Genomic DNA, 19,836 nt, shown 5'->3' with positions numbered 1-19,836 from the left:
ACTGCACAAGCTAGAATTTTGCAGGGATCTGGGAGGAAGTGAATCCAGATTCCCAGATAACCACTGCCAGTGAATAAACACAATGAAACCACCTGGCTCAGGATGGCCTTGAGAACAAGGACTGGGACAGCACTTGTTTGTATCTGGAAGGAAGAATCAAATGCAACTGCTTTGTTTCTCTGCCCTTCCCCAGCACCTGCTTCTGACATCAGAACTGACCAAAGCCCACTGGCCTCCCCCTGTGGCTGTTACTGCCACAGTCAAACTGGCACAGACCGTGTAGGTCTGTTACACAAGGAGGTTGCAACATTCCTTAATTTTCTTTTTTTCTCCTGAAGAGAAATAAGAAAATAGGTAAGAATTCTTACCTACTATGGTACCTTGATAAGCACAAGTCTATTAGGTCACCACAATTCTGTTGTGGAAGGGGATTTACTTCAATTCCAATCAAATCAGGTCCATACTACTCACTGTGCAATTTCAATTCTTTTTAAATTTATCACCCCATAAAGAAAACAGCCATGAATCACTGAGCAGGAATGGCATAAATCAGCTTGTTCAGCTGCTTCAGCACTTTGGTATTTAAGGATTTTCATAATTTTATTTTGTTAAGAAAAACTAAAACATTTTAAAGGATTTGTTTCATACTGCTTTTGTTCTCAGATTAGCAGCAGCAGAAATATTTAAAGAACTGATTAGGAGGCTGCTATTGCAGCAGGCAAACACACTGGAAGAGTTACTGAAGCTTCAATGGAAAAACCAAAAGGCAGCATTGCTTTATCTTAGGAAGCACAATTTTTTGGCTGTTCCAGATTGGCACAGGGATTTTATTCAGATAAGGTGACAACATAGAAAAATTTTTTTAAAAACCCAAACCAACTTTTTTTGGAATAAAAAATAGTTTAATTAGGTTTCTGTTGGCTACAATTAAATCACCATTAATATTAAATTAATCTCTATTAAACTATGTACAAAGAATGATGCAATTACACATAACCTCTATGTATTGATTATAATACATGAAAACATTGAAATTACAGTGAATTCAAGCAAACACTTCAAGTAGAAGAGCATTCCATATGTACACATATACACAGCCACCAATGCTCAGCAGGGTAATGAGCCATTTCATATGACCAAAGTAAAAGGAAATCTGCTATGGAACAGGATAAGCTACTCTGTCAATATTTATAGTGCTACAGTCTACACAGAATTGTCATAGTATTTCAGCCTCTTTCCAGGAAAATTATTCCCAGAGTCAAGCTACAAGTGACAATACAGTATCAAAATGCATGACTAAAAAGGCTTTATGGACACTGGCATTCCCTGGATTCTTCATTTGGTATTTGGCAGTTACTCAGTAATTGGATTTTAAAAACCCTAAAATCTTAAAACTCCTCTCACAAAACAAGTCTTTCAATTAAACTACAAGACTTAAATCTGGTAATACTAAAAAATATTTTCAACATTCTAGAACTTCACGAATAGTTTCAAACAGTTTGTTTAAAAAAATAAAAAGCATTCAAGACAATTTTAAAAGTACAATTGAACAGAAATATAAATATGGAACCTGTTTTTTGCTATCAGTCAACAACTGAACATCACAAAAATAGGTTTACTAATAAAAACAGGTTTGATAAATAGAAATTCAATGTACAAATACCAGGTGACAGCTTTTGCCATTACCAGGGTGGGATGTTTATAAAATGAAGTGTTCAATATCTCTGTGCTGAGATCAAAATCCTTTTGACCTACCAAAAGGCATAAAAACACCAGTCCAGGCCTGTACCAGTACCTAAGATACACGAAAACTGCAGCACCATGAACTTTGGAACATCCAAAATAATTTCAGAGGGTCTCATCCTCGGTTTCCAGCACAAGGAGCCAAAAGGCACCACTGCACAACAAGAGCAGAAGACAAAACAATCAGTAGTCAAAGTGTAAAGAACAAAACAAAAGGATGTAGAAATCCTGTAAGCCATGCATGCCTCTGCTGTCTAACAAGCAGCTTTGAACTAGTTGCTATTTCACAACTGAAAATAAGGTCTTATATCCCCATCTCCATTCCAGGGAAAGACTACACACCAGCCCGGGTACAACCCTAACACTGGGAAAGAAAAATGCAAATTCTGCATTAACATCAAAGCCAGTGGCACTGCTGTGGCCAAAATTCCATCCTGAGGAACAAACAAGCCATCAGAATTAAATGTCAGTAATAGAGGATCAGCTAGAATTAGCTAATATTGCCAATTCTATCATGACACAAACAGATGCTCCTTTTCCACCTTAAGTTAAAAAGCCATAAAAAGTTAGGAACAATGACAGAATGCTCATGGACAACAAAACTTAAATAAATCTCTTAAGGAGGAGAAAATTTTGCTTGCACATTGTCTGCCTCCTTCTCCAGAAGAAAACAATTGTCTTTGTAAGAAACTCTTAGCTTCAATTTATATTTTCACTAAAAATTGCCTCATTTGCATAAAATATTCTACAGATACTAGCAGGTTACTTGATTTATAATAATTTTTAAATTAATCCTTGCATGCAGTGTCTTACCTTTAGGACAAGAGAGAAATGAGTGCATCCAGAAATTTACTCCGATCTTCTGTTTTCAATTCAATTACTAAAATATGAAATATTTTATTACAGGATGCAAATAACTGAAAGATATACCAGATGTAACATTTGAAGCCTGAGTATACTAATTTATATTCTTACTCAACTTTAAGAAGGAGAAGCTATTTGAAAAAATGCAAAGGACATGGTTTATCTTGTGCTTAAATCTTAGCAAACTAATTTCTAGGTGTTTACTACACAATAGAGCAGGCACTTAAGTCTAACAATATTTCTTTGTATGTTCAACATGTATAGATAAATAGATACTAAAATAGCCTGCCTCTTTTTTAAGCACATGCACAATAGGCTGATTTCACTGAAGTGCCTCATCAGTACCACCCTTGGTTGGGCTGCCGAATGTAAAGCCTTCTCACATAATAGCATGGAGTGTAAAGTGAAGTGCACATGTGCAAACCGTTAGTGCATGCAGAATGCAGGCAGGCCCAAAAAGCCGAGCAGGCTGCTTTGTGCTCTCTGCCCTGGAGGCAGCTCCGAGCCCGGCCGAGCCTGCGGGGTGTGCCCGCACACAGAGCCAGCACCGCCCCCTGCAGCCCCGTACTCACTCGACAGCTCGAAGTGGTTGTGCAGCGTCCGTGAGCTGGTGCTCTCTGCAGCCTTCTCGAAGGCTCGCCCAAAAAAGCTGAGGCAGGAGAATTACCAATGAGAGTCACAGGAAAGGATGTTTACCAAGGTAGAAGCAAGGAACTTTTTCCCTGGCTGAGAAGTGGAAATGGCTTCCAGATGTTTTTACAGGTGCCGTGTACTCAACATACACCTCGCTTACCCATGTGCAAAAATCTTTACATTTGAGGCTTTTAGAATGAAGTCATGCGCCATATAGTGAACTATGTCCCTCTTTTATGAGGGAAGGAAAAGAAAAAACCTTGCAAGGAAAGTCTTGAAGGTCTGTATCCTTTCTCAAAGTACTTTGTGCACACTGTATGCAGAAGGTGTGTTTTTGAGAAGGATGCAAGTCAAAATAATCAGTGTTAAATAGGTACAGGAAAGATATATTTGCTTCACAGCCAAATTTAGAACTTTGCTTACTTTTTTTTGTCTGAGCTTTCTGTCTCTGGAGGAATCCCCACCATGATCACAGTTCCCTGTTCAACATCCATAGGTGCAGCCATGACCAGGGGCAGCAGCTTACAACGCTTGTTTTTTGTCTGGAAGGCAGAAAGCCTCTTTGTTACACAAAGCTCAGAAAGCAATTTAATATCAGTTCTCCATGTGAAACAGCATTATAAATAGCCACCTAAGGATACAGATATTCTGCAGTTCAAAATAGGGTGGTTGCTTTATAGGATTTCTTAATCCACTTGGTCTTTATAGTAAGTCACTTAAAGAACTAGTAGAAATTTCAGTGATGTACTCTCTCAAAACTTAAAAAATTACACCAACATTTAGATTGCAATTATCTTAGTAACAAAAACTCAATGTATTTTGAAGATACCCAAATAGGGATCTTCCCTGGAGTAGCATTCACAAATAAGCTGAAATCATCCAATCAATCAACAGAAAAACATTATTAATAGCTTCCTGTAATGCTTTTAATAATCAGTTGCAAAAAAGTATCTGACAGAACAATAAGTACTACACCAGCCAGAAGTTGGAGTCAAATGCTTTTGATTTACTTACAGAGCAAACAAACGATTTCAGTAAGTATTTACTAAGCAGACATAGAGACACTGGTTTGGAAAACAGTTTCACATCTGGTGTGCCCTAGGAAAAGAAGAAATATTTCAATTACAACCAAGGATAATTCTTCCACTTAGTTTTGTTATCTACTAACAATTTGCTAATTTTTTATTATCTACTGACTTTGTTTGACTTAAAGAACACTAAGAAGAACCATTACAATACAGGAGGTTGAGCCCACCCAGCTTTGCAGCGAAGCCCTCTCCCCTTTGTGAGGGCTGATTCTGCATTTGGGAAGCTCAGAGCAATGTTAGTACTGACCTATCAGAGGGCAGCACAGTACAGAGAAAACAGGTTCTTTCTTAGAGTAATTCTTGCTGTGCCAAGCACGTAGGGAAACTGTTACTCAAGGATGATACAGTCAAAAAAGAGAGTAAAGGAGAACTCAAATAGAAGTCTGACCTCCATGAGGGAGCAATAGAGAAATGGCCCCTGAGAAATGACGAGATTGGTGCAAATACAGCTGGCCACTGTCTGTTGAATGGCACGCAACTGCTTTTTGGCTAGATCCAGTCCTTGGTGCAGCTTGTCCAGGTTACCTCTGAAACAAAAAGAATAAAAATAGACTTTCTTATCAAAATAAAGTTTTTCACATAAAAATTGTATCTAAACACAATTCACAGGGATATTTTTTAATTTTTTCTGCAATACCTTATAAAGCGACAACTAATATTTTAGATCCATAATCCCAATACATTTCCTTAAATAAAACTGCAAAATACTGAAGAGTCATATTTTCAGTACCTGGAGAGACTGTCCAAAGCCTTAATGAAATTAGTTGTTTCATGCCCCTCTTTCTCTATATTCTCCATGAGAGAAGTTGTTGCATAAACTATGTCACTTGCTGAGAACTTGTTCTTAAAGCCAAAGTGAATGCTGAAAGTCTGAACTCGTAAATCTTTCATTCTGCAAAATGAAATAAAGCCAGAGCAGTTTATTAACATTATCAACATCAACCAGCTGTCTCCCCAGTATGTTCATCATAAGAACACAAAGAAAAATATTATCCTAACATTTGCTACAAATCTAGTGTTACTTTGTCAATCTAAGAATCATATTTCTAAAAACAACATATTAGATCATCTTCACACAAAAATACTTGAACTTAATTGAAAAGTATTTTCAGATAAAATCTTTGTATTTAAAACAATTTACCCAAATTTGTTTGCAGATTCTTCAATCATCTCCCGAAGATTTTCTTTCAAAGACACGTCCATGGAATTAAATTTCTGTTTCACTTGCTTCAAGGGTAAACTAAGAACAAAAGGAAAAAAATCATTGAGAGGTATGCCAGAAGAAACAAGTATTTTGCCTATTTCTCATAGGACTTTTAAAATTATTAGATAATTTAACAAGGTTAAATCTGGCCAAATTTGTATGCATTTGTTTTTTCAGTTATTGAAAAGTGGATGCAAGGAAGCAGAGATTACTTTAGTGAGCTGCCATTCCATAAAGGCATAGAGCAAGTGCTCCTTGTAAATCAATATACAAATTGTATAACTCAGACACTGCCACCTATTCAGAGTCCCACAATCATATTTAAAAACCAACAGCTTGAGTACTTGCAAGCTATATTCTGAATATTTTCCTGTAAGCCATTGAAAAAATGATCCAGATTTTTATAACTTACCCCATGTCAGCCAAAAACTCCTGGAGCCTCTTCTGCCCTTGTACAGACCAAAGCTTGAGGCTGGCAGAGGTGTAGGAGGTGTTGCAGAGACTTTCATAGAGAGACCAGTGCTGGTACAGTGCAAGGCGCAGGCTGAGCAGGAGTTATGGCAAATAATTGCAAACACAAATATCCTCTGACCCCACAAACTCCCCAAGTAGGAAAGGATTCAGCTGCCCTTACATATTGCATGTCTGTGCTGAATAAAATGAAGTGGGAAGGTCTGGGGATGTAAAACAAGAGTAGCAATGCTGCCTTGTAACCAGTTCTGAAAGGTTAGGCTGTACTGGAGCCCCTCGAGCTGCTGAAAGAAGGATTAATACACAACAAAACATTCAGATTTATTTCTATTCTCAGCAGAGATGGCGCTGGGATTTTTTTTCCCTAGATAAAAACTGCAGAGGGGTTCACCAGAGGGGTAAGTGTGCATTTTCCCCAGACCTTCTTTAAGGATACTCATATTCAAATGCAATTCTCATGCAGTCAATGGAGAGAGAATTCTCTTCATCCTCGTTGCGGTGGTTGTGGCGAGACACGTGGCGCTGCAGGATTCCAATGTCAGTCACGTACTTCATTCTGCAACAGAAACAAGATTGCCACTTCACTTTTTGACTGCTGTTTTTGATTACAAGAAAATAAAAATTCTTCCTAAAGGCAGCAGCATGAAAACATGAAAACTGTGGACATGTTTTTAAACCCTCCCGCCTTGGTAAATAATGGTTTTTTTCAATATTTATCCTTTTACCCAGGCAATTAAAACAAAAACAAAAACAAAAACCCAAAACAAAACAAAAAATTTAAAATGCCACCAAAAACAACAACGAAAAAAATAGACTGACCAATTAAATCAGTCACTTGCTACATTTATCTCTTTTAAAATGTGCATGTATTAGTAAAAATATAACACCAGAACTAAAATCAACACGTGTAATACTAGAATTCTGATCATATCTAGTTGGAAATAACAAAAAAAGAGGAGGAAATATTTGAAACTTGTTAACAAAAGCTGTAAATGAAACTGCAGGATACAAAACATACAAAGTTTCTTCTTTTAATAAAACTGTATCAAGTTCATGCTTAGGTAAACTACCATTAAACACGATTTCCTTGCAAATCAGAAGTGATTGATTTATAATTTTGTGAAAAACAAAGTTAGCTTAAAAATTCTAGATAATAAAAAATATTTTTTAAAAATATATTCCTATTTTGGAAGGCAACAGATATTCAGGCATTAACATATCTAATATCCCTTTAATATCTGTTATTATAATACCCTTATGTTTCCTGATCTCTACTAATTGCAGCTAGTTACTTCTAAAACCCAAATTCTAAAAGATAGACAAACAGATAAGAAAGAATAATACAAAAGATAAATTTTAAAAACAATTCTTACTGAGTGATTTTATCTTGGACCCATTGATCTGTTAGGCCAACAATAGCCCACCTAAATTTTTTTTTGAAAAAAAAATAGAAAAAGGAGTTAAATCAACAAATATTCCATCAGAATATATTATATTCAACTGTCTAAGTATGTAAGAGAACAAATCAGAAACATTGTTTATCAGCAGTACAGAGAAGTTAATAAGAAAGTTATCTGCTATTATTCCCTCTTTTGCAGACATACACATATAGTACCATGCTCTCTTTTCCCATGCAAAATCTGATGTTGTTTTTAATTAATTAACACAGATGCATCCCATAGTTGAAGACAAGCATTCACTCCCAAAAGAAACTGGCATCTCACAGTGAAACCAAATAATTTTGGGAAATCTTTCCTGTCTTTGTGGCAGGTTTCAGCTTCCAATCTCTACAAAAAATTATGATGGAAACCTACCACAACATGTCATTCAAGTCCTTAGACATTATCCATGCCAGATCAAACATCACCATTGCAGACTACAAGAGGGAGAAGCAAAAAGACAAATGAGCACAAGACACAGTTCACTTAACAAATAGAATAGTTCAATCTGCCAAGTACCAGCACATGCTACTAAAGCCCTAGAAATCACCCTGGAGTCTGACAATCTGCCAGCTTCTTCCTAAGAAATTAAGTAGAAAGAAAAATATTCTAGAGAGCTCTGTAAACCTGCATTATATATAAAGCAAACACTTAATAAAATATAAATAATCAGAGAGGCCAAATGACATAAAATTTGATGTTCTAAGTGCTATGTTTGGGATATCCTGACACTTGGAAAGAAACAACTTCTCTGCATGCTCAAGTCTTTTTGTGACAGTATTTTGTAAACAGATAGATATCCTTGCAAAGATCTAAAAAAAAAAAAGCCCATAAAACATTAAGCTAAACAATTTGTATAAATATGATGCAGTTTATATATATAACAAGAAGATACAAAAATAATGAGATGCAATAATAGTATTATTAGATAATTATATAATTGTAATAGATAATTATACCATTGGATATTATCTAATTACCTTTATACAATCACCTTGAAGTTCTATGGCAAACAGAGTTTATACTTACTGATGTCCCATGGTATTCATATTGTTCATAATCAAAAAGAATTTCTCTTCTAAAATAAGAAAAAACCCACATTTCACTAAGTGGTGAAGTGGTCATTAAAACAAAAAAGCCAGAAATGGTGATTAATATTTTAATTTCATTTTAGCAATTAAAAATATTAAACTTGGGCTAGAGATTGTTTCTCAGCAAGGCAATTAGACTTTAGCAACAACATGGAAACCACACTGAAGTGTACTCGTACATACATCACTATTCCTGAAATCCCTTTTTATTGATTTGTTTCTGCTCATTCTTACTGACTACAACGAGATTGTAAAAATAGAAAACAGAAAAACAAATTTCACCCCAAGATAGACAAGATAAGAATATTACAGCTACTTGAAGTGAGCCAGTGCACCTATTGGTACTCAATTTTTAAATTACTATTTACAATTTCATTTATTTAAACAATTTACTTTTATATACTAAATATCTCTCTCAACTTTCTAAACAAAATTACAGCTAAAGCATCTTGAAAATCACAGCTTGGTATCCTGTGTTTGTATTCTTAACACAATTTTAACCAAAGAATGAAAGAAAAAGATAGAAGTAACCTAAGAAAAACCCATTTACACACCTGCGTGCCTCCCATTCCCGCCTCTGCCGCCTTCTCATCGTCCTCTCTATTACCTCCTGTAAATTAATTTCCAGGAGGTTAAAAAGTTAGGAAAAAAATCTAATAGATTAGCATCTAGATACCTCTATTATTAATTCAAAAAATGCAATTAAAGTTTTAATTTAATATATTTGTTTTTCTTAAAAAAATATATATATATTGCCATTAACATCTAATGAGAAAAGTTTTCTCAAAAGTATTTCCGGTGAATACACATAAAATCTTTGTGAAATATTTAACAGATCTGAGAAAAGCTTTTGTGTATTTGTAATTTTCCTTTGATTTGGGTAGCTTCTTTAGCTAAGATAGTTCCCTTTTTGTATTACTAGGAAAAAAATGTACAATGTTAATGGGAAAAAAGCAAAGATAACATGAAATGTATATTAAATCTTAGGATGTCTTTATTTTTAGTTGTCCTTTAATGTTGCTGGTCTCAGGCCTTTGCTTGCTTCTATAATAGAAATAAAAAAATATGCTACAAGTAACATGGCAAATTTAATTTCAATTTTAATATACAAAAGTATATTAAGTGTATACTTTTGCTACAAGCACAGACAAAATGTATTGCTAAACTATTTGTGAGCTTATATCTTTTCAAACACTTTTTTTGTACAAGTTTATATCTAAACAGGTTCTATTGCTGGACTGACAAGGCCACAGCAATATCAGGGCATAGACATCTCCTGTTTACTGATTATACAAATAATTATGCATAAGTTAAAATAGGTTCTTTTTTATTTGGAGAAAAATTTTCTGTGTAGTTCAGATAAATAAATATTTTGTTCATATGAAACTACCTGTTGTAGTAGATCACTTTTAAATCTCACATAAATTGGATTTATGGCCTAAAAGAACAAGTTTTTAAACTCAAATGTAATTATGATGCAAAATACATGTAAAAGCAGTGTTATTTTTCTTCTTCTCACAAGACAGCAGTGAAACAAACCTCCTCAAAACGCCTGCGCTTCTCTGAGGGTTCTGAGCCCTCACTTTCCTCCTCTTCATCCTCCTCCTCATCCTCCTCATCTCTGAAAATGTCATCGTAAGCAGGAACATCGAGATCGTCGTCTTGCTTGACCAACAGCTTAATCTAGCAAGAAGAAAACTGTGTTTTAGAGTGAGTATCTTATTTACTGAGCAAAAGGCACTCTTAGAAAGTAAAAGAAACTAAAAATTCATTTAGGCTGTATTAATTCCTGGCATAACAAAACACTGGTTTTTATTACAAATACTGTACTAATTCATAGAAAATAAGAGTAAAAATCCATATTCCTTTGTTAGAGCATTACTGAAAGAATTATCATATCAATGCTTATTAAAATAAAGTAATTTGTGCTTAATATTTTAAATTCTAGGTGCTGCTAGATGCTGAGAGATAATACATGTGTAACATTCTGGAGGATGTTTACACTCTGATTTATGGCAGTTTGATTTATAGCAACAAGATTAACAGGTGATTACTACTGACAATTACCACATTGCTAACATTAAAGATTTTACTACTGGAAAAAGTATTTTTTCCAGACATGTACATTATTACTGTAAATATTTGTTTATTAATGCTGCTTTCTGACCTACAAGCTAATGTTCTAACCAGTTTTGCAGACACAGAGAAGCACCACACTGTGGGGAGGTGTTTATTATGAAAGAAAAGCTTTTACCTGTGTGTCATTGTAAACATTCACTACGTTAATCGGTCTGTGACTGTCACATACAAAAAAATAAGTGTCTTCTTCAGGCTGCAAGATTTCCAGGAGGTCAACATTGGCACCACAATTAATAAGAACAAAGTATTTGAACTGCCAACAAATGCAGAAAAAAGAGAAGTGTGTTACTTAAATAGCCAGGGAACAGGAAAACTGAAAACATGTTTATAAAACCTGCAAAACATTTATCACAGCCAAAACTTGTGTTTACTTTTTGATATTCCTGGTCTCTGAGGCAGAATTTTTTTGGGTTTTTTAATGGCAAAACACATAAATCAGGGATGTTGGACATCCAATTCCAGCACCTTTAGTTCTCAAAATGTGTGCAAACTTCATTTGACTCTATGAGTGAGCATTATAGCACATTTGTTGGAGGTGGTATTAAAAATTTGGCAAGTTTATTACTGGTATGTTAAAGTGTAACCACAGTTTTAAAGGAACCACTAATAATAATGAGCTTAAATATTGACATTTTAAATTGCTAAAGGGAAGAAATTTGTCTTTAAAAAAAGAAGAGCTACAGCTTAAAAATAATCCAGTTTTTTTTCACCTGATCTTTATGCTCCAGAAAGGCAGTTTCAAGTTCTTGCCACCCAGCCACTGGCACGAGTGTGTATTGCACGTGGTCACATTGAAACAAAGCCTGCAAGGAAGCAACAGCTGTTAACAAAGGGATGGGGAAACAGCCTCTCCTGCAGTGCTACACCAGGCTATGATTCTATTCCACACAAATCCTTAAAATAAAGACATCCCAAATGACAAACCTACGTGAACTCTGACACTATGACTCACCAGTGTTCAGTGCCATAACTCACGGAAACAAATGTTACAAAAGCAGATGAAACCTTCCTCCTTTCCCTAGTTCGTACCCATTTATAGGATCTCAGAGCACACGTATTTTCTCAGAAATTTAATATTTTCTCATAATGTCAGCCTACAATAGTAATGAACCAAGACTTACTTGGAGTATTTTACAAGCACATAATGCATCAACATCTGAAGCAACAAGAAGAAGAACACGCTGTAAAAATAACAAAATAATAGCATTAATACAGGCACCAAATAGAGGGTGCTGGTACATGAAATACATAGAATACTGAGAAATCAGAAATTCAGAAAGACGTCATCATAAGCATTAAATAGGATTGCTTCTGAATGGACACTGCAACCAAAATTAACCAGTTTGGATACCTATCAATATTAAAAATAAGCAACTCCACACACTAGAAAGACGTGTCAGCTCCTTTAGGGACATGTAATTACTCAGACTCATCTACTCCTCTAAATCTCTGATACTTTTGAACTTTCACACCCAGTCAAGATCTACAACTGTTTTCATTGTGTTTAGAATGGCCTTCGTTTTCAGCACATATCTGACACAGTTTTGACTGAAGAAAATCTGCAGCAAAAGCAAGAATAAGTAAGGCAACTCAGTAAAGAAATTCTTTCACCTAAACCAAGGTTGGCAGGTATTTTTTTTGTGGAGGAGGGAGTGGAAGGAGGGGTTGGGTTGATTTGGTTTTTGTTCGTTTGTTTTGTGAGTGTTTTTGTTTTGAGGGAAGAAGGTTTTGAGATTTTGCTCAGAACTGGAGAAACCAAGATTAAACCTTACATTTGCACAGCCCATAAATTCATTTCATTGGTAGAAATGCCAAAAGACCGTCCAACAAAAGCTTCACCACCTTACAGTACACAATCACAGAGAACAGAGTCAAGCAAACCCTGGGCTGAAAATAAAGACAGCAGACAGATGTGCTACGAGAAACACTGCAAGAAAAACATTAAAGGTGACAGAATAGAGTATTTAATATCTAGATAAATAACACCAAAATAGTTAGAATGGTATTTTTAAAATTAGTTCAGAGAAATCATGGTTAAGCGTGAGAACACACAAAAACACTTCTGCGGAAGGAGATGAACTGTAAGTGAAATCCCTGGCGAAACCTCACCGCGCTGGCGCTGCTCTGTCCCGGGTTTCCGTGGGTACGGAGGGGAAAAATACTCGGAAAAGGGATTTTTACAACCCGGGTGACCGCCGGACCCGCCGCCCTCAGCGCGGCCGCCTCCCCGGCTCTCCCCGCCACCGACTCCCGTCCCGCAGCCCCGGAGCGAGGCCAGCACCGCCTCCGAGCACCGGAGCGCCTCAGGCGCCGCCGAGAGACGGGGACGCCCCGCACCAGCCCGGCGCCGTGAGGCGGCGGGAACCGCGGCACCCCGAGGGGGAGAGCCGTGAGGGGAGAGAGCCCCGGGGGAGGCCACCCCGCCGGCGGTCACGGCCCGCTGCCCGCACCTGGGTGACGATCAGGTCGTAGAACTCCCGGCGGCAGTCGGAGACGAACATGGCGGGAACGGGCGCGCGGCGGGAACGGGCGCGCGGCGGGAACGGGCGGCAGCCGCAGGCCGCGCCCGCTCGAACTGGGCGCCAAAGCCGCGCCGTGTCCCATTGGTCCGCGCCTCAGGGAGTGCTGGCCAATAGAAACGCGTGTACCGCACAGCTGCAGCGCGAGCTGCCCAATCCCTTCCGGGCCTTTGCCAATGGGATGGGGAGAAGGCGGTGACGATTCGCGCTGCTGGCCAATCCCGACAGGGCTTTGGCCGGAAGCACCCTGCCGGGTCTTGTCCCCGCGCCTGCCATCTTTGCTACGGGCAGATTGTTTGCTTTTCCATTAAACGAGTCCGGCGAAGGGGAACTATGGCCGCATCACCACCCTGTGGCCGAAGAGAAGCCGAGCGGGAAGAAGGGACTCCCGGTGATGGCCGCCTCGGAGGGCGCAAGGACTTGTGTTCCGCCCTCACCCGCAATGGCCGCCCGAGCGGCCGGCGCCGTGCGGCACGCTGGGAGGGGCGGGGCCGAGGGTGGACCCGGCACAGCCCGTGAGGCGAACGAGCGGCGCTGGCCCGGCCCGGCCCGGCGGCCCCGAGGGAGCGCCCGCCGCCGCCGCCGCCGCCGCCATGGTGAGGCCGGGGAGCAGTCGGGGAGGGGCGACACTTCGAGAGCCCTCAGTGGGTGCTGTGACACTTTGTGTGCTGTAGATACTGATGATTGTGTTCTTCTCTGTCTGTTGTTTTTTCCCCTCTAGTTCTCTTTTAATATGTTTGACCACCCCATCCCTCGGGTGTTCCAAAATCGTTTTTCAACACAGTACCGCTGCTTCTCGGTATCCATGCTTGCCGGACCTAATGACAGGTCAGATGTGGAGAAAGGCGGGAAGAGTATGTGCATGTTTTATTTTGACTAATAAACTGTTGGAAGAGTGTTTCTGAATAGTGTCAAGTAATGGAGCTTTTGGCCAAGACAGCCGGGACGTTGAAAACATGGTGACGGAGTGCTGAGCACCCTGGGTGGGGCTTTGAGGAAGGAGGAGGGGTCATCTGCCATTGCATTGCATCGGTAATTAAAAATGTTTACCAAGTGAGTCGGGGTTTATGAACGTTTGAAAGAGACGGCCTTCTTCTATAAAGTTTCTTGTTACAGTCTTGTATATAGTGTGAGCTATGGAAGTTTATGATTAAGGAGTTTCTCTCCCCACCATGTTGTACTTAATTTAATTTGTATAAAGAAGGTAATAGATAGGCCAGCTTCATTTTCAGGCTATCAGACTAATGCTATGTTGTTTTGAGTTGGTATGGATTGAATAGCACCTGTGAGCCCAAACAAATAAAATTAGCTTTGGGAAAATTCTTCTTTAATAGTAGCATTGTAAAACCCTGTCTTCTCTTTTATTTTTCCCTGGGTATAATTCTGAAATCTCCACAGTGCAGGGATATTTGTCATGACTGATTCTACTGATCTCTCTGTCAAAAAATGAATTTGCAGATTTTAGAATCTGCCCTTTTAAAAAAAGATATTTTAGAGAAAGGATGAATACAACTGTGTGTTATGTACTCTCATACAAATGTACTTTTCCTAATTTTATGTTCTTATTCATTTCTGCAGTAATTATGCCACCATCGGCTTTGGATCAACTCAGTAAGTGAATACTTTATTCTGGAATAACAACATTAGAAACAGGAGCAAATGTGTAGGCAAATACCACAGAATTTTAGCTATCTGTTTAAATATTAAAAAGACACTGTGAGAGTAATTAGTTTCAAAAATGTATTTTGAAGGTATTTCTGTCAGAATTAATGGTGTTTGTCTGCCTTCAAGTACAGACACCTGAGGTGTTAGGCTCCCTGAGTATTTAAAGTTCTGGGTGCAATGGCAACACTGCATTTGTGTATCTGCTTTCTCTGTACTTCTGAGCAGTTGGAATGATGGTGTCAGGGGAATCCTCTCCTATGGTCTGGCCCATTCTCCTGGTGATATTTGATCTCTGAGAGCTTCAGGAATGTGCTAGGGGCTTCTAAAGAAGAAATTTTTTTTTTCCTTTCTCACCAGGCCGCCTTAATATTACTTACCCCATGCTGTTCAAGCTGACCAACAAAAACTCAGACCGAATGACGCACTGTGGAGTGCTCGAGTTTGTGGCTGATGAGGGCATCTGTTACCTTCCACACTGGGTGAGTTGCCTCATGCTGGACTCAAAACCTGAAAAGTAGGATTAGCAAGTTGCCAAGTTTAATATTAAGCAGGTGGAATGTTTCCTGACAGTGCTTGTCTCTGCTGGTTGTATTCCTACAAGAGCCTTCACTTCTGGCTCAGGCTTTCCTCTGCAGAAGTTTAACTAAGCAAAGCAGAGTGCTTTTAACTGCATTTGACTGTTCTTGAAATTGAATATCCACAAGAACTGATATACAAAGGAGAGACATTTGAAAACATCAGACACATTGATAGGGTTTTGTGTGTTTGTTACATTCTTGCAGATGATGCAGAATTTGCTGCTGGAAGAAGGAGGCCTGGTGCAAGTAGAGAGTGTGAATCTGCAAGTTGCTACTTACTCCAAATTTCAGCCACAGAGTCCGGATTTTCTTGATATCACCAATCCCAAAGCTGTGTATCCTTTCTATTCAATTATGGAATAAGGGGAAAAATTTTTCTTCTAGATTAGAATGATCAAACAGAGCTAGCTTTTCAGGTGTGGCTCATACTCTTCCAGTAGTGGCCATGGCTGGTCCTTTTAGAAACAAAAGGAATGGAGAGCTGATACATGGAGATGTGGTCAACTGTGGGTTCAAGTGTGGTCTGAAGAAGGAGTGTTGGCTTAAAACCCAATGAGTTTTGAGTGTCCCTTTGAGTACATTCTTATATTTGCTGAAGTCCTATCTGCAGTTCTGATGACTTTTAAACCACGTTTGAGAAACTAAGAATTAGAGATCTTCACTATGGTAACTTTAAGGCTTTGATGTTTCACTGAAAACAAATATTTCATCTTAACATACTCCAAAGACTGGAAAATGCATTGAGAAATTTTGCCTGCCTAACTACTGGGGATGTTATTGCCATCAACTACAATGAAAAGGTACAGTTTAGGGTTGAGGGCTCTAGATTCAGTTATTGGATGTTGGTACCAAAACAATCAACCCAGAGCTGTGCAGTGTTTTGGACAAGTAATCTCACATGGCAGATTTCACAGTTGGTTTTCTATTGGAGGGAAAAAGGAGTCAGCTGGCTAAGTCTTTTTCTGAGCTGCTGTTTAAACTTCTTTGGACTCACAAGAAAATAAATGTTTGTGTTGTTGAAGGTTTTCCAAGTCAGTGGAAAGAATTTATCCTAAATTCAGAATTTATTTTCAAAAATGCAAATTCAAGTATAGTAAGAGTGCATTAAGGTACTGTGATGGGTTCTCTGGCTTAAGTTAAAAACTTTTGCTTTTAAGTTGTGTAGAGACTTTGCAGTATGTAGTACTCAACCTAAAGAGTACTTCAGTTTTCTTCAAGCTGTCTGGAGGGAAGGGTTTAGATATGCTTTCTTTACACAATCTTACAATATCTATGACTATTTCAGATCTATGAGCTTCGAGTGATGGAGACCAAACCAGATAAGGCTGTGTCCATCATAGAGTGTGATATGAACGTAAGTTAAAGCTGATGGGGAAAGTCTGCCCTGTGTCCCCCCAAGAGGAGAGGGCACTTGTGCACTGACAGCTCTGCACTCCCAGCCTGGCTGATGCTGCAAGAAAGGTGCAATCCATGGGGTAGGGAAGATGACTCACCTGGGAGCACTCATGTGGCTTTGTAACCCCATCTCTGATCCTGATTAGCATTTCATGTATCATCAGGTGACTGCAGTGCCTAGAATTTAATGTTTAGCTTCAGCATGTTTTATCTGAGTTCTATTTATTAGTTTTGTCTTGACTTATATTCCAGTGATATTGTGGAGCTGTTTCACAGCTCTGTTTTCCTTACATTCTAAGGTTCACTTCTAGAAGGCTTGTTTTTTTTTTTTAGTTTTGAGTTAAAATGTTATACAAGCAAACCTTAGTTCTTTTTAGATCAAGTGTAGTGATAATAGTTAATGGAGTTTTGAGGAATAGTAGTATAAAGCTTATAATTTAAAGAAAAATATTAATCATGGGTTTTTTCATGCTTTTTGTGTAAATAGGTGGATTTTGATGCTCCTTTGGGATACAAAGAACCAGAAAGAAGTGCACAACATGAAGAGAACACAGTAGGTTAAGCTTTTGTTCTTCCAAAATGCATTCCCTAGAAGTCAGCATTGATTGTGGGAGGAGCAGTGAGGGCAAACATAATTTCTTTTATTTAAACAACTTCTTAGGGGTAGATTTTACTTACCAGAAGCTTTTGCATGTATTACTTAGGAGGCTGTTGTTTACCAGCTCTGTTTTGGGAAAGGGATTGTTCTGAAGTTCTGTTTGGTCAGAAATACTTGGATCTATTTTCATGTCATGTGCATGTCAGAACAGGAACAAAATTAATTGTTTTTCACCTTGCAGGATGTGGAAACAGACCACAGTGGGTATGTGAGTGACATAGGATTTCGTGTAAGTCCCTATTTCTGCTGGTTTCTGAATGCTGTAAAATGGTGAGGGAAGGTTGTTCTGAACAACTGCAAAATATTAGTACCTGTTCTTAGAGATGCTTGCTATTTAACTGGCAAGTGCCTGTGAATGTTTTGTGTGATCACAGCCAGAAACAGCATGACTTGCTCTCTGCAAAGGGCAGATAGAAGGCTGAAACAGACCCCTATACCCACAATTCATCAGCTTCTGTGTACCAAAAAGAAGCATGATGAATCAAATACCTAAATAAAAATTGGTGTAAGATTTTACAGAATATAATGTTCTTGTGCAGCTTGCTTCTAAATGCCAGGAGTTAAATTAAAACTTGTTATGTATCTGCAGGCATTCTCTGGATCTGGGAACAGGTTGGATGGCAAGAAGAAAGGTGTGGAGCCCAGTCCCTCACCAATTAAACCTGGAGACATCCGAAGGTATGTCTGTATCATTCAGTTCATCATATCAGTCAGCAAGTGAAGGATCAGTGTTTTAGTAGAGTTTTAGCTTTTATTCCTGCAAGATAAACTAATTTCCTCATGAGTTTGCCTTTAGAAAATAGATAGTGTTTCTTATCCACAGGCTAGTGGAAACATGCCTGTGGCCAAGCTTCTACAGCAACTCCAGTATTTGGTTATTTACTTCTGCAATCTGTGCCTACCTTCAAAAATAATTCAGTGGTTTAACTCTGGAATTATTTAGAAATGAAAATGTGCAGTCACTGTTGGTATTACACTGACAGACACATAATAGGTCCCTCAAATCAATGGTAGGTATAAAACGTATTTCATAATATTTTTATGCTTCTTTTCTAGAGGAATTCCCAACTATGACTTCAAGATTGGTAGAATCACATTCATTAGGAATTCACGTCCACTGGTCAAGAAAGTGGAAGAGGTAAATAAAATTGAATCCTCCCTGGTTTTGTACAGAAATAGAGCATTAGAACTAAGATCCAAATTTGTGGCCCCTCTCTCTTTCCCCTTGATTTTTTTACAGCATGCTTCCTTTAAAAAGTGGTAGTAGATTCGAATGGTTTGAATTAGATAAAGCAACCTCTGGTATCCTTGTTTCTGATGGAAAAAGATTGGCTTGGTGTCATTTTATTAAGCCAGTTGGATGAAAGGTCACCAAAATATTGCTATTTTATTTTCAGCAAGAAAGTGGTTTTTATCTAGGTTAAGAATGTGAAATGTCTAAAGTCAGTGGCTGTTCTGATGGAGTATTCTTGCTAACAATCATTCAGCTTTCATCACATACAGGCAGTGAGCAGAGAGGTAAAACCTTTTTTCTCTCTTTTCCAGGATGAATCTGGAAGCCGGTTTATTGCCTTTTCAGGGGAAGGCCAGTCCCTGCGCAAAAAAGGAAGAAAGCCCTAAGTTGTGGTACCTTCAGCTAGTTAGGGGAAAATAAAGTAACAGTTGCAGCATCTTGGATCTTAGTAATTGCACTTGAGAGATCGTTTAACACAGGAACAACACTTAATAGGTGTTTTGGTTTTGGTTTCATGTTTAGAGCTGGAGTTGTCAGGTTGTCTTAAGTTCTGGGAATTTGGAAGAAGCTTTTTGAATGTGTTGTAAAGAAGGGAACATAGATCTGTGATAAACCTGAGAAGCAAAACAAGCTCTAACTTGCTAGGGGTCCAGTTCTTAGACTACATCCTCCCCTCATCTCCTGAGTGATGATGATCTCATGTTGCTCTGTGCTTGGTATTTTCCTCTCTTTATATATATTTTGCCACAATTTCAGATCAGCTTTTTGGTGTGGTGCAAATGAAGGGTGACTTCGGTGTTTAGGATTTTAGTGCAGGGAGTCTCTTTGAGCTTAGCTTCAGGTGTTGGGTTATTAATCATTCTAAGCAACCCCCCGTAATTGCTTTTTATATTTATAATTAATAACATGCCTTTTAATAGTTCAGATACTATAACGTAGTATAGCAGTCTCTTGGCTCGTGTAGGGAAGGGAGGGAGCCAGTGCACTGCCGGTGCCACTTTGGAACGGTGCGAGTGTATCCTGTGCGCCCTCTGGCCTGCCGGCGAGCGCACCCGGGTGCAACCCCGCGCTCTCCTGAGAGCCCGAGTAAAAGTTCTGGTTCCCAGCTGCGTCCC

At 38.6% G+C, this 19,836-nt stretch overlaps 2 protein-coding genes across 4 annotated transcripts; one reads left to right on the top strand and one right to left on the bottom strand.

Annotated features, from left to right (window-relative positions):
- Positions 1 to 1,036: 1,036 nt before the first annotated feature.
- On the bottom strand, positions 1,037 to 13,654 carry CDC45 (cell division cycle 45). The gene is made up of 19 exons (XM_079322464.1): positions 13,123 to 13,654; positions 11,794 to 11,853; positions 11,383 to 11,475; positions 10,788 to 10,925; positions 10,073 to 10,216; positions 9,088 to 9,143; positions 8,472 to 8,520; positions 7,818 to 7,879; positions 7,377 to 7,427; positions 6,440 to 6,559; positions 5,945 to 6,076; positions 5,470 to 5,568; positions 5,059 to 5,220; positions 4,717 to 4,855; positions 4,255 to 4,338; positions 3,664 to 3,782; positions 3,180 to 3,256; positions 2,557 to 2,623; positions 1,037 to 1,897 (listed from the first exon to the last, which is right to left on the bottom strand). Exons 1-18 carry the CDS (start codon positions 13,171 to 13,173, stop codon positions 2,559 to 2,561), a joined length of 1,701 nt encoding a protein of 566 aa, XP_079178590.1. The 5' UTR covers positions 13,174 to 13,654; the 3' UTR covers positions 1,037 to 1,897; positions 2,557 to 2,558.
- A 32-nt stretch (positions 13,655 to 13,686) lies between these two features.
- Positions 13,687 to 19,826, top strand: UFD1 (ubiquitin recognition factor in ER associated degradation 1). Of its 3 annotated transcripts, none has more exons than XM_079322479.1 (12): positions 13,687 to 13,787; positions 13,913 to 14,045; positions 14,770 to 14,802; positions 15,214 to 15,335; positions 15,639 to 15,769; positions 16,162 to 16,234; positions 16,720 to 16,788; positions 17,317 to 17,382; positions 17,669 to 17,716; positions 18,077 to 18,165; positions 18,544 to 18,625; positions 19,033 to 19,826. In XM_079322479.1, exons 1-12 carry the CDS (start codon positions 13,785 to 13,787, stop codon positions 19,105 to 19,107), a joined length of 924 nt encoding a protein of 307 aa, XP_079178605.1. In that variant the 5' UTR covers positions 13,687 to 13,784; the 3' UTR covers positions 19,108 to 19,826. The 3 variants fall into 3 exon arrangements, with proteins under 3 accessions (XP_079178605.1, XP_079178606.1, XP_079178607.1); XM_079322480.1 differs by having other exon boundaries at positions 13,699 to 13,787; positions 13,913 to 14,019; XM_079322481.1 differs by lacking the exon at positions 13,687 to 13,787 and having other exon boundaries at positions 13,913 to 14,223.
- The last annotated feature ends 10 nt before the right edge of the window (positions 19,827 to 19,836 follow it).

The sequence above is a fragment of the Erithacus rubecula genome (genome assembly GCF_903797595.1).
Source record: "Erithacus rubecula genome assembly, chromosome: 19".
Taxonomy (NCBI): Eukaryota; Metazoa; Chordata; class Aves; order Passeriformes; family Muscicapidae; genus Erithacus; species Erithacus rubecula.
Note: the sequence above shows the minus strand (reverse complement) of the source record. Positions and strands in the feature narration are given on the sequence as shown.